General features: G+C 31.9%; 3 protein-coding genes across 5 annotated transcripts; 1 reads left to right on the top strand and 2 right to left on the bottom strand.

The window, feature by feature from the left end:
• The first annotated feature begins 4258 nt into the window (after window positions 1-4258).
• On the top strand, window positions 4259-8746 carry LOC127831647 (putative ATP-dependent DNA helicase Q1). Its single transcript, XM_052356655.1, has 4 exons — window positions 4259-4328; window positions 4711-5601; window positions 5869-6010; window positions 6890-8746. The coding sequence occupies exons 1-4, from the start codon at window positions 4308-4310 to the stop codon at window positions 7153-7155; spliced, it is 1320 nt and encodes a 439-aa protein (XP_052212615.1). The 5' UTR covers window positions 4259-4307; the 3' UTR covers window positions 7156-8746.
• On the bottom strand, window positions 6037-10040 carry LOC127831648 (uncharacterized). Its single transcript, XM_052356656.1, has one exon. It carries the CDS (start codon window positions 10007-10009, stop codon window positions 8774-8776), a length of 1236 nt encoding a protein of 411 aa, XP_052212616.1. The 5' UTR covers window positions 10010-10040; the 3' UTR covers window positions 6037-8773.
• Window positions 10041-10081: 41 nt separating this feature from the next.
• LOC127831649 (uncharacterized) lies at window positions 10082-14056 on the bottom strand. 3 transcript variants are annotated; one of them, XM_052356660.1, is made up of 8 exons: window positions 13859-13986; window positions 13338-13529; window positions 12807-12963; window positions 12314-12479; window positions 11655-11706; window positions 11160-11265; window positions 10974-11056; window positions 10405-10549 (listed from the first exon to the last, which is right to left on the bottom strand). In XM_052356660.1, the coding sequence occupies exons 1-7, from the start codon at window positions 13916-13918 to the stop codon at window positions 11010-11012; spliced, it is 780 nt and encodes a 259-aa protein (XP_052212620.1). In that variant the 5' UTR covers window positions 13919-13986; the 3' UTR covers window positions 10405-10549; window positions 10974-11009. The 3 variants fall into 3 exon arrangements, with proteins under 3 accessions (XP_052212618.1, XP_052212617.1, XP_052212620.1); XM_052356658.1 differs by lacking the exon at window positions 10974-11056 and having other exon boundaries at window positions 10082-10549; window positions 13981-14056; XM_052356657.1 differs by lacking the exon at window positions 10974-11056 and having other exon boundaries at window positions 10082-10549.
• Window positions 14057-14488: the final 432 nt, after the last annotated feature.

Raw genomic sequence — 14488 nt, 5'->3', positions numbered from 1 at the left:
CAAGGGATTTGTTTGTAGTTAAATTATATTTAAGTGTGCAACACCAAAAATAACAAAAACAATTGTGAACAGAACAGGGTTTTATATATTTATTCATTCATTCATCCGTCAATTCGTCCGATCGTTCGTTCGTTCATTAGTTCGTTCGTTCGTTCGTTCGTTCGTTCGTTCGTTCGTTCGTTCGTTCGTTCGTTCGTTCGTTCATTTATTTATTAATTCATTATGATTCATTCATTGTTTTATTCATTCATTCATTCATTTCTCTGTCCGTCCGTATGTTCGTTCGTTCGTGCGATCGTGTGTTCGTTCGTTCGTTATTTCATTGATTGATTGATTGATTGATTCATTCATTCATTCCTTCATTCATTCATTCATTCATACATTCATGCATTCATTCATTCATTCATTAATTCATTCATTCGTTCATTCATTCATTCATTCATTCATTCATTCATTCATTCATTCATTCATTCATTCATTCATTCATTTATTTATCTATTTATTTATTAATTTATTTATTTATTTATTTATTTATTTGTTTGTCTGTTTGTTTGTTTGTGTGTTTGTTTGTTAGTTTGTTTGTTTGTTTGTCTGTTTGTTTGCTTGCTTGCTTGCTTATTTATTTATCTATATATTTATTTATTTATGTATTAACTAATTTATTTATTTGTAATAGTTAATTCATTCATTCACTCACTCACTAACTCACTCACACACTGACTCACTCACTCACTCACTCACTCACTCACTCACTCACTCACTCACTCACTCACTCACTCACTCACTCACTCACTCACTCACTCACTCACTCACTCACTCACTCACTCACTCACTCACTCACTCACTCACTCACTCACTCACTCACTCACTCACTCACTCACTCACTCACTCATTCATTCATTCATTTATTTATTTATTTATTCATTCAGTCCACCGTACGTTTGTTAGTTCGTTCGTTTGTGCGCTTGTGCGTTCATGCGTTTGTTCATTGGTTCGTTCATTCCTTTATTTATTAATTTAGTAATTAATTTTGTTTTGAACTTTATGCAATTCTTTTCTTTATAAATATCTGTGTGTAAAAAAATACTAAAGAAGAAAATGTTTGTATAAAAAACGTTCCAAATTGAAATACCGTCAATAACTAAAAAGTATATATTTAATAGAAGCGCGATAAAACCATCCCGGTCATTCATTAAGATGCTTAAAAGTATTAAATTGATACAATTATTTGCCATAATGTATGTCTATGTTCATGTGTGTACATTCAAAACTTGTTCTTATGTAGAAGTCTTTAGGTAAATATCATTTGTGAAGTAATATTGGTGCTTTTCACAGTTAAATACAAGTTTAAACTGTCAAAGACGAGAACATATTTCAAGGCACGTTATGAAAGAACTAAGTAATTTATGCGCAAATTCGGTTTCTAATTTACAGCACATACTGCATGTGAAATAAATATTCGCTAGCGAAATATCTAATGGGACAGAGACGCAATTATATTATATTCCTGTATACGGTTTTTAGTCTGAACTTATCTGTTCACCTTTAAGTAAGACATAAACTGCCTCCATGCTATGCGAATTAATTGTTTTATTATTTATTTAATTGTATTTGTCGTCCTCATTAAACTCGCGGTGTTCTTTGTTTCTTCCAGAAAATCAATTCTTCGACTTTGATGTCGTCTATACTCTTCAATTTAAAAGTCAACGGCGCTATTTTCAGATGTTTATTTCAAAATTGGAATCCATGCTATTTTGCATATGCTGTATAAACAATACTCCCAATAAAACAGCGGAAGTCTGCACTGTGTATTAGCAACCCGCTGCGGTGATCCCTTTCTTATCCTTTTTAGCGTCAGGTTATCACACACAGATCAGAGATCGGCCGGTTCCCCTCATAACTTAGTCTGACTTAAATTTTCTGTCGTAAAGTATTGTGGTTATATTTTTCATTAAGAAAACGCAAGAAGTCATATATGTATGATTAAAATTCGTGGAAAGACAAATGCGTCTTTACAACAAAATATTTATCGCTTCCATTATCGTAGTTAAGGTATGTTAACAACTATTTTAACAATTAATGTAATTTCATATCTTAAAAATAAAGACAGCCACACCTGAGTTAATTTATATACTTTTTTATATAAATTGCAACATAGAAAGGGTCAGAAAAATAAGCCGTGACATTTGTTTTCGAATTTTCGTATTGCGTAACAATAGAAATAACGGTTATCACCACTATTAAAAGCGGCCTAATCATATTTCGGGTCCGATTAACAGGAAATTGTAGCATGACACACCCACATCAAAAACCCTGTTAACACGAGATGTCATAAAGTACCCAAGACCCCCCTCCTGCTGCTACGAAACGATCATTTTTTAACCTTCATCCATCATTTATTTAATCATTGTTTTAACGTGGCAGCATTAACATAATATGCATATTATATAATATAAAGTACAAATAATCATAAAAAATATATCAAACATAAAATAAGAAATTACAATAAAAAAATAAAAATGATGATGATGATGATGATGATGATGATGATGATGATGATGATGATGATGATGATGATGATGATGATGATGATGATGATGATGATGATGATGATGATTATGATCATAATGATGATGATGCTGCTGATGATGAAGATGATGATGGTGATGATGATGATGATGAAGATGATGATAATGATTATGATGATGATGATGATGATGATCATCATCATCATCATTATCATGATCATAATGATGATGATTGTTATGATGATGAACATGATGATGATGATGATGATGATGATGATGATGATGATGATGATGATGATGATGATGATGATGATGATGATGATGATGATGATGATGATGATGATGATGATGATGATGATAATGATAATGATGATGATGAAGATCATGAGGACGATGATCATGATGATGATGATGATAGTCTAAAGGCCTTAGAATCAAAGAAAATAATTAAATAACGAACGAACGAACGAACGAAGTAACGGACCAACTAACGAATGAACCAACGAACAAACCAAAGGACAAAAAACGGACGGACGGACGGGCGAACGAACAAACAAATAATAAATAATTAAAAACATAAATCATTAAATAAATAAAAATGAATGAGTGAATGAATGAATGAGTGAATGGGTTAGTGAATAAATGAATAAATTAATAAATGCGAAAAAATGAATAAAAAAATCAATGAATAAATGAATAAATGAGTAAATGAATAAATGAATAAATGAATAAATGAATAAATGAATAAATGAATTAATGAATGAAAGAAAGAAAGAAAGAAAGAACGTGCGAACGAACGAACGAACCAATGAACAAATGCACGAACGCACAAAAACGCACGAACGAACGAAAAAACGAAAGGACGGACGGACTGAATAAATGAATAAATAAATGAATGAACGAACGAACACACAAACAAACGAACAAACAAACGAACGAACAAACTAACAAAAGAACGAATGAGCGAAAGAACGAACGAGCGAACGAAAAGAACAAACCGAAGAACGAACAAACAAATCAATGAACAAACGCACGAACTCACAAACGAACGCACGAACGAACGAGCGAACAAACGGACGGACGGATGAATGGATGAATAAATGAATAAGTAGATAAATAGATAAATGAATAAATGAAAACTAACGAATCCCTAGTGTTTTCAAAATTATTAATCTATCGTACATTTGTCATGAATGACAAATAAACCACGCGGCAACAAGATTCAATATAGTATTTATTATATTCAATCTCAAAATGTTCCGAATTCCTTAAATAAAATAAATATTTATAACCAATATTTAAATTCTTTATTGAGTTCAAGACCTAAATATGCATTTTCTTGCATTATCATTTTAATAAATAATCGAGAAGATCGCGATACCGTAGCCTATTCCGTTTTCCTTCTGTTTAGTTATAGAACTTTCAGCAAGGTTATCTATCGAAATGTTATCGCGTTAGCCTCTTACCCCATTCCAAATGGTATGATGGTAATACCATTGCCTGTCCGTACAACGTAATTCCGTTAACCTAAGGCCTGTTGAACAGAACAACTCGAGTCGTATCGGGTGAGTTACAACATTTTAAATAACTCTTTTGACCAGTAATTCTTTTCAGCTCAATTTAACAGTGAAAAATGCATCTTATATCACTTTAAACCAAGAAATAAGTTTATTACACTTTCGGGCGTTATTACAATTCAGGGCGACACGCGATTGTAATAATGTAATAGTCTGGATTACCTGCCCCTTTGTATACAAAGAGTCAGGCACAGACGAAGTAATGGCGGACGCGATGGAAATAGTAAGTTAAATAGCAAATATTAAAAGGTGGTTCGTTTTGAAAGTATTTATTTCCCGATCAGTATTATAATTAATTATTTCAATGGTATGAATCATTTTCACGGAACGATTGATTTTGTATGAGATATTTCATTCTTCATAAGTTGAATAGTTTTCGGATAAATTAATGGAAAATGTAATTTCGGATAATATACAAGAGGAAGAAAATGACATGTGCGGGACTAAAACCTGTGATCATCATTATTCTATTATGACTACCGACTGAGCTTAAATCGAGATGCTTGTAATTTTCCATGGTGGGATAATAATCCTGTGTAACAAAGGTCTAATAATTTACTATTTAGACTAGCCCTGACACTACACTTCTTTCTTCTTTTTTTCAGGTTATAAACAGCCAGTCAATTACAGATGCTTTGCAGAAATATTGTTCAGAATTCCAAACTAATATATCAGAGCTCAAACCACTACAGTTTAAAGCAGTACAAACATTATTATCAAAAAAAGACTGCATCTGTGCTCTACCCACTGGTTATGGCAAATCATTAATTTACGAAATTTTACCTTTTATTGTTCCAAAATGTATTGTGATTGTTATTGTGCCTTTAAATGCCATAATAGAACAGCAAATACTGAAACTCTATGGACAATCTTTTTCTATGTCTATGAGTATAGACACTGTTGACTTATCAATTACCAAATATTTTTTCTTTCATCCAGAGACTGTTTTAAACTCTCTTGAAGTGAACAAACTATTTCGCTCTGTTAAATTTCAAGATTATAACAAGTTTCTTGTAATCGACGAGGCTCATTGTGTTATTGAATGGGGCGGAGAATTTAGGAAGGACTTTAAAAGAATATACCAACTGAAGTCTCTTGTAAGTTGCCCAATTCTTGCTTTGTCAGCAACAATAACAAAAGCAGGTCAAACTGAAATTGCAAAATGTCTGCATTTGACTAACTATGAAGTTGTAAGTGCTAGCCCTGCAAAAGACAACATTAAGATGGTCGTTATGAATCGTCCTAGTCCAAACTCCAAAGGGAATACCTCATTTACACCATATGACTATATATTTGTACCGGTTTTGCAACAACTGAAGAGTGAGATTGATAATTTTGAAATAACTATTGTATATTGTAAGACAATTAATTGGATTGGTTATGGATATGAACTTGCAAAGCAAATACTTGGTGATGAATTCTACTCAGGAAAACCATCGGAGAAAACTGCAAGAGTCATGATGTACCATTCATCTATGGAAGGCTCTGATGGGAAGGTACGATGTTGTATTATTAGGTTTACAAAAATACAGTCAGTAATATGAAAATCAATCATAGTATAAAATTGCATTATTTTGTTTTTCTAAATTGCCCAATTTACATATTTTAAATATGTAGTTTCAGTAAATATGACACTAGTTTAATTGTTACTTGTCAGAAACTATTTAGTAAGGTTGATGTTTTATTATGAATGGATCTAGTTTTATCTTTGAGCCATCAACATGCAAAGTATTTATATGTTGTTTCTTTTCAATAATTTTCAGTTGAAGAAACATATTGTTGAGACGTTACAGACTGAAAGGTCTACGATCCGACTGATAATTGCATCTGTGGCTCTAGGCATGGGTGCAGATTTGAGGCATGTTAAGAGGGTGATTCATGCTGGACCTCCTACTTCCTTAGAAAGTAAGTTTAGGTATTTAAAGATAGTAAACAATTTCAAAAAAGTTTATTTCATAGATATTTATCAACATTGAAATGCTTTGAGTATTATACCAAAAGTAGTGTAACGAACACAGCATTCAACAACATTGGTCATAATGTTAGCATAATTAAGCTCCAATATTAGATATAAAAGTCAACAAAACAATTTGAAGTTTGAGCAATGAGCACAGAATTGAGCATTGAGCACAAACAAGTTAATAAAGTTTTGATCTGCTGATGCAAACAAACTGACCTCAGTACTGACCCAAGCTTATATGATTTTATTTTGTGTTTTAAGTTCTATTCTGTGCTCTCAGCTCAAACATAACACATAATGTCACATATAATCCTAATTTTTTCTGGAGCTGTTTATTACCTTTTAACAAAGTTTTCCTAAAACTAGAAACAATTTTCCTAATATTTTTACCAAAATGTACAATTGTAAACCAATGAATATCTTGAAAATCTTCATATATAGTGTTTTTCCCAGGAGGGCGAAGGGCCATGTTGCAGTAAATTCAAAAAGGGTATTTTAACGCGCCGTTTATGCAAAAAAAGGCAAAGATACGCGTGGTTCCTTTTAAGCTATGAAAGTACTGTTATATATAATTACTTATCAATGATAACGGCTATGGGTATACTTGTATAGGTTATTTTTACTTATCAATTATAATGTGATTACAACATTTATCATTAAGTTGAAGACAAATAAGGTCATAAGGCAATAAAGATCTTATCGATAAGGGCGCGTGGCGAGTTCTGCCTTTGAATAGGGTGGCGTTCCGGGAGGGCGGCATGGCACATCGCCACGCTAAGAGGGCCTGGGAAAAACACTAATATATACACACATTATATTTGCAGCTTATATACAAGAGATCGGCAGAGCAGGAAGAAGCCATGATGATGCCCTGGCCATTCTCTTCTTTAACAAATCAGACATTGCATCTGAACATATGACCAGAGAAATGAAGGACTATTGTGTAAACTCAACTATCTGCCGAAGAAGTTTAGTTAACCAGTATTTTGGTTTTGAAACTCAGGAAGTCAAACAGTTTTCAATTTGTTGTGATTTGTGCAATAATGAACTGGGGATAGAATATGATTTTAGTAAACTGTCAGCTAACTAAAAGCATACATAGCTTAGTTTTCTTAAACTTCACCATGACTCGTAAGCACTATTTTTTATAATTTTTATTACAATTACTGTTGCTGGTTACACCATCCCCTTAAAATAGGGTTGGTTAGTTGGCAACTGTTTTTATTTTTATTTTTGGATGATAAAATTGTATTTTATGATTGTACTGCTTAACAAGATATTTTGTAGAATCATTTGATATCTTATCCTCTCACCTAATTTATTTAATGCCCTTTTGAAATCTGGTGTTTTTCCTAACTGTTGGATGGAAGGTAAGGTTTTTCCTCTCCACAAAAAAAAATGTTAATAATGTAAATAATTACTGAGGGATAGTTTTGAATAGCTCACTAAACTTCTTCGGCAGATAGTTGAGTTTTCCAAAATATGTACGGGCATATTTTTAGGCAACAAGTAGTAGATGTTTTTAATCAATCTTGGTTCAATAGTGTATCTGCAACTCATTCTTAACATTCATATTGCCATTTTTAACAACATATAAAGTTATATTCTTATTTAGACTTTGTTACAAAAAAGTATAGTATTTGTATCAAATTTAAACCATGTTTTTTATTTGTTTCATATTGCAAAGTATTATCTGTTTAACATGTAGCGTGACATTTTATTTTTTAAACTATAAATCATAAGATTGTTATTTTTTTATTGATTTCATTGCTAACACATAGTTAAATCTTGTTATTTATGCATAATATGTCTTTGAATTTTTGTTTAAATAGCAGCGAGTATAGTATATTTGTTTTAACTTTTTCATTGTTAAAGCATAAGCTTAAATCTTGTAAATGAATTTTTTAAAGTAATTTACCGGTTCTATATGAATAGGACCTTCTTGAAACATTTAAGTACATTTATTATTTTATATACACTTTGTGTGTATTTATTGTTAAGTATTGATTCGTGATATACACTATCTGCATCATTTACTTTTTTTTCTTCACTGTAAAGATTGAAGTCTTAAATTTGGCTTAATCTGTTCTGCAAAAAATAATAGTTTTATTAAAAATAAGATTTGTTGATTAATTGAATTTTCACATCTTTTTAGGAAAGTCTATCCTCGAATATTTTAGATATCTTAAATATATTTGATTAGGTTGATTTTTTTATCATTTATGTTTGATGAAAATTTATATATTCTATGTTGACTTAATGCAAATGTTAGTAAGGAGAGTGCGTATGGGTGAAAATGTGTGAGAATGGTACGGGAGTTTCGTGATTTATGATTATAAATTAACATTTGATTATAACGATATACCATGTAGTATAAGTTACCTAATAAAGGTCTGTTCTGTTCTTAATTGTGCTTCTATGCTTATTTTACTTAAAAAAAAAATCAAATATACCTTAAAAAGAACTTATTTATAAATAATTGACTTTTGACATATTTAAAGAAAGTGTCAATCAAAAAGATTGGGTGGGAATAGAAAAAAGAGGGTCAATCTGGTGACCAGAAACAAGATTGTTTTTTTCGGCCTTATGGGAAACAGTTTCTGTAATAAAAAATCCTTGTCTATAAAAATGTTTGTAAAATTTAAACATTCTATGTAATTTGAATAAAGAGTTCAGAACTATTAAGCATAACAATGTTACCATATTGCTTAACGTCCAATTTCATAATAAAACTTAATTTGGTTCTGAGAAATCCATTTGTGCAGTTCTACCGTGTTAATCTTCTTTACCGGATTTTTGGGACAGTGCTTCATTGAAGCAATTTGTCTTCCACACACATGCTGAAATGGCCTCACTTTTCTCAGGTCTTTAATAATTGCCTTTTCATCTTCAACAGATGACAACACTTTGTGCTTTTGAGCACGATGAACAACTTTTGTTTGTTCATCAAAGTTGTCACAGATTTTCTTCATACCATAAAATGCACAACTTCGTTTCCGCACTGAAGACTCGGACTTGTTAGAACACATCGCTTTCAGATGACCTTTTGTCAATCTAACCAGGTGTTCCATTTCTAAATCAGCTGGACTGTTTGTATCAAGTTTCCCCCCAGTATTAACAAACATTCCATACAAACTAGAATATGCCTGACTCTCACTTAACAAAGCAAATTGCTGACACAATAAACGAAGAATTTCAAGAGCATACTTCGATCTGGTGTTATGTCCTTTTAAGATGACCATAAGTATTTTCAGGACTGCCAGTAATCTATCTCTGTCTGGGTATTTTACCACATCATTCAATTCCATGAACAGAACACCTAGTTGTAGAACAAGGTTCGCATAGTCAGATGCTTTGTCACAGTATCCATGGTCCAAGTCACTATCAAGTTTACAAGCATCGAGAATTTTTTCTGTAACTGGTTGAACTACTTCCAATAGCCAAGAGGAGACTGAGTCATCATCATTCGGCAGATGAATATCAGGAACAGTATTGTAGTCATTAATGCCAAATTGCTCACATGCTGCCTCAATTATGTACGATTTGATAAAAGATACTGCCAGCTCTTTGCAATGATTATAATGGTTTTTAACGTCATTACCATCAGCATCTGTTCGAAGCAGACGAATCTTTTGTGCATGGAGTGTGAAGGGCTCTGTGTTTGTTGTATTATAGAGTTGTTGATAAAACAAAGTGAGAACAGACATCTGTAAATGGAAAAGCTCAAATGTAATTGGTGTCAAATGGTGAAATCTCTCCATTTCAGTAAGTGCTGCTGCTCTTAAGCGCTTAGCTCCTGAAAATCTTTCTCGAGTGAGTTGGTCTCCACCAATGTGCACCTCCATTGCTTCAACATTTGCCTGGTTGCAAACAGATATTACAAGATTTTCATAGGAGTCTAGTATTTCTACCACATCTGAATATTTCTGTTCATTTTTCGACATCACTGGGAGAGGAATGACTTGATTTTTTCTTCTAAACTCTGGAAATTCAGCAAACTCGCCTAGAAGGTGTTAAACTCATATTTTGTGCTATTGGGCTTTAACATAACATTTGAAAAAAAACACCAAACACAGTTGAAACAAATTGTACTTTTTGGCTTGTTTGTTCATTAGCTAAAGTCATTGCGATCATCTTTTGAACTAACGACAACTCCTGGTATCGTGTTTTCATCAAAATTCCAAACACAGTAGATATGACCGGTATAAGGCTCTGAACAGATTTTGTATTCCCTATCTTAGAAGTTGGTAGAGACACAGCCAAGAGAACATCAGCTAGCAATGGCTGTTGCTCTAATAATTCATCAATGAGTTCATGCCATTTAAATTCAGCCAGGTCACAGAAATCCTTTTGGGCCAAAACACTGTCCTTGTTGCAGCATTCTTTTGCTGCATATTCAATTTCATTTAAAAGTTCAACAATGATACTTCCTCTCAATGGAGAAGACAATATATGCCCTGCTACTTCTCTTGGAGAGCTGGAACCTGATTGAAGCAAAAAAAGTAAAATAATAAAAATAAAAATAAAACAAATACATGATAATATTGCTTGATAAACAAGTTTTTTTTTCTTTTAAAGAAATGCAATATAATTATATTTTAGCAAACATAAATGTATGTTTATATATCATAGACTTCTTAAAAAGTGTTTTATACATTATAAGCAGTCATTTCAAAAAATTAATTTGTTCAAATTGAATAAAAATTAGTCATATCTTTTAAAATAACAAAATATCTTATTGATAGCTGTTTTATATTTTTTATTTTATAAAATCACCCACCACTTTGCTACATTTATCATCTCCAACTGTTTCTGTTGTGTTACCAAAATTACTGCAGTTTAGTTTAAACAATATTTATTTTGAAAACATATACATATACCATGTACATATATAATACAATATCATACATATTTGTTAAGGATTGAAGAGATAGCTTAGCTAATTTAAAACTTCACTCCCCAGATGCAGTTTCCACTGCAGTGCTGGAACACTGGAAATGTAAAAACACGGCTCTATACTCCCATGGGATGGTGGGTGCAGTGGATACAAATGACTGGTGCATAATGCAATTAAACATTAATAATAATACTCACTTATTTTTTGTATGATCTCCTGTATCTCAGACTCTTTTAGCTCAGAGTAGGTCCTTAAACGTCTTAGTGCGGCCGTATTTACTGTTTCAGCACACACATTCGTTGTCTGAAATGACCATTATCAGTTTTTGATTTGGGGTTGAACATTGTTGTTTGAGGCAACATGCAATACTCTAGTTTTATTATATAAATTTGACTAGCAATTGAACGACAAAAGATACCATATAAACCATTTAGTATTAATAAAATTCTGTGTGAACTATATCATGTGTATCGGTAACACAATTTAGATTTATCAAAAACTACTTCAACTATTCATGTCCATACAATAACACTGAAAAGAAATCTGGCGCATCAGTATGTTGCACTAACTTTAGGTCATCATATAACAGTTTAAAAACAGATCAAATCACATTGTCAAATAAACTTACATTTACATACTAGTGAGAAGTTGATTATCAGTAGCTTGTACATAAAATATTGTATTTAACTTACCCCCTGCAGATTTTTCCGTGGTTCAAAAAAAAACCAGTCTTGTTTGTTAGACCTGAAACATTTAATATTCCTTTACTTAAAACTATAAATATATCTCTGTTCTACCAAGCAAGTCATTTAAACATTCTGACAATATATTATTCATATTTTAAACATTTAAAGAAGTTGGTTCACAGACTTGTGAAATTTACACTATTAAATTAGTTGTGGTTGTCATATAATTTAGAATTTATGATTCAGAGCCCTTCTATCAATAAATTAACATTATTGGTATTGGAAAGAAATACCAAAAACCAAGTGAAGTTAGAAAATATGAATCAAATTTATAAAGATATTGGATACAAATTTCAAAGTCTGGGACAATTATTTTTAATAGTGCAATTTTCACAATTATGAGAATGAGCTTCTGATAAAATATGGTAATGGTAATTAAAGACTATTAATCAAACAAGGCAGTATAAAGTTATAATATAAGCAGCTTTCAGTTAAAACAGAAATAAAAATTTAACGGGTTCAAAAACAGCCTTTAAACAATGCATTTTTGAGAAAATAATTGGGTGAACAATGACTTCACCACTTGGGTGGGTAACTGATTTCCTAGCTGTATATTGTTTTAGACAATATCATCAAATTAACTTTCAGAATTAAATTTTACTTGCCTTTGCTTATTATTAAAAGACAAATCAGTCTGGGTTCCCACATTGTTTCCTTTTGTCTCTGACAGCGGCGTAAAATCCACAAATTCTTCATTAACAGAAGTACACATGGTGCTGTTACATGTACCAGAAAGATTTAACCGCCAGGCTGCCATCTTGCAGGACTTCCCTATATAAAGCACATGAGATGAGTACACAGTAATTAAGTCTGCAATGAAACAAAGACCATACCTACTATAACTACATCAAATAATAACCTTTAACAATAACTGCTTTACTGCACAAATGAACCACAGTCAACAGATACTGGGGCCTGGCCTAGTCATTAAAGACATATGTACAGCTTATGACATATAGTAATGACAGTTTTCTAAATTCAATTTAATAAGCATGATTCATATGACATTATATCATACATAAATTAAAAATTGAGTGCCATGCCAGCAAAATAAGGAAAATATACTAATGTTATCACTGTTTAAGAATCATTATTTACCTGTTCTGTTTTTTCCACCAAACATGTTGTTCATTGCAATTGCGCAGTTGTTCCAGAAACTGTTTTCTGACTCGCCATCTTTTCGTAATGTCTGACTGTATTCTCTCAGAAAGGATGTCTCATCAAGGGACCATTTGTTGTGTCTGGTTTTTTCATCCTAGATCAGCGATGAAACATGAAAAGTTGAGTGTGTAATGGCAAAGATGAAAAAATGATTGATGGGCTTTTGCTTAAATAGTTTATATGAATGAAGAGTGGTTTATTTGATCTTTGAATTAAAATTTTAGCCCATGTCCTAATGCAAAGAACTTAATATTAATGGCATAAATAAAATAAATAAACAACAAGACAGTGTTCTAATAAGCAAGCCTATGTTAAAAGATAGTATATTTACCAAATGATGGTACTTAATAAGTTATATTTTGTGTGTTTAACAAATTTTACAATTGGTTGAAGAGATTTCACAATTATAAAAATACAATTGAATTATTATAGAAAAGAAAGTAGTACTAGAAAGTGAAAAATAATCACCAGTTCAATCCTTTTAGGTTCATGTGTAGGTGTTTGTCCTGTGGGAGTTGACACTGCCCTCTTGCTTCCTCGTTTCGGAGGGGTACTTGAGTCTTTGGGGGCACAGGAACTGTATATGTGATCTGGGCCAGACCTACTCCCGATCACTTGAAACCCAGACACTCTCTCCCCTTTTATATAAGTATGATCCATCTGAAATATGATTTATGAATTAATAAAATAACTTAGTCTTGAAAACCATGAACCATTTTTAATGGAGTTTAGAAAAGATTTTTAGAAGCATTTTTGTTAATCTGGGAAAAGCAGGTCTGAAATTCGACTGTGGTTAAACTGGAAAAAGGCCTGAATACATAAAGATGCAATGTTAATCAAAGATAACCACACCGCAATGCATTCATATTTGTCACACTACTCAAACATACGTCAGAAATACAGTATGTTACAAACTTACTCAGACATCCGAAATAACACTATCTGTGTACTTGTCCGAAACATACTCAGGTTATGGAACATTAATTAACTCTTATATGCGGAAGAACTCGAAAAAAAGGAAGAACGTTTACAGAATGAAATATATGCATCTCGATTGAAAAATGAATGAGAGCCCGACGAACCACTTTTTAAAAATATTTGGTTAACTTACTATTATCATCGCGTCGGCCATTATTCCGCTCATGCCAGACTTCTATTTGTTTACAATAGAAGCTGGGCACCAGACCAATAATGTAATAACTTTATTACAATTGAGTTTGTATGAGAACACCTTTGTTGTCATTCATAGGTAGTATTACCTTATTAAGATACACTTTTACATACATGTATACACTATATTTCGCAATAATATGTGTTTGAAAATGCGATAAGATGCAATTTTACACCAAGAAATAAGTTTATTACACTTTCGGTCGTTATAACAATTCAGGTCGACAAGTAATTGTAATAATGTAATAACTTTATTACAATTGAGTTTGTATGTGAACACCTTTTTGTCATTATAGGTAGTATAACCTTATAAATATACATGTTTTATATACATGAATACACTATATTTTGCAATAATTTGTGTTTGAAAATGCGATCAGATGCAATTTTAAACCAAGAAATAAGTTTGTTACACTTTCGGGCGTTATTACAATTCAGGTCGACAAACA

Source organism: Dreissena polymorpha, chromosome 5 (assembly GCF_020536995.1).
Source record: "Dreissena polymorpha isolate Duluth1 chromosome 5, UMN_Dpol_1.0, whole genome shotgun sequence".
Lineage (NCBI taxonomy): Eukaryota > Metazoa > Mollusca > Bivalvia > Myida > Dreissenidae > Dreissena > Dreissena polymorpha.
The sequence above is the reverse complement of the archived record's forward strand: the minus strand, read 5'-3'. Positions and strand labels throughout refer to the sequence as shown.

Bases quoted from the DNA above. Each gene is read 5' to 3' on its own strand.
- LOC127831649 (XM_052356657.1), bottom strand. From the start codon at position 13,918: ATGCATATATTTCATTCTGTAAACGTTCTTCCTTTTTTTCGAGTTCTT. The intron at 12,964-13,337 runs GTGATTATTTTT...TCGCTGATCTAG, and splicing joins AACCTAAAAGGATTGAACTG to GATGAAAAAACCAGACACAA. The intron at 11,707-12,313 runs GCAAGTAAAATT...TAAATGTTTCAG, and splicing joins TCTTTTAATAATAAGCAAAG to GTCTAACAAACAAGACTGGT.
- LOC127831648 (XM_052356656.1), bottom strand. From the start codon at position 10,009: ATGTCGAAAAATGAACAGAAATATTCAGATGTGGTAGAAATACTAGAC.
- LOC127831647 (XM_052356655.1), top strand. From the start codon at position 4,308: ATGGCGGACGCGATGGAAATA. The intron at 4,329-4,710 runs GTAAGTTAAATA...TCTTTTTTTCAG, and splicing joins TGGCGGACGCGATGGAAATA to GTTATAAACAGCCAGTCAAT. The intron at 6,011-6,889 runs GTAAGTTTAGGT...TTATATTTGCAG, and splicing joins ACCTCCTACTTCCTTAGAAA to CTTATATACAAGAGATCGGC.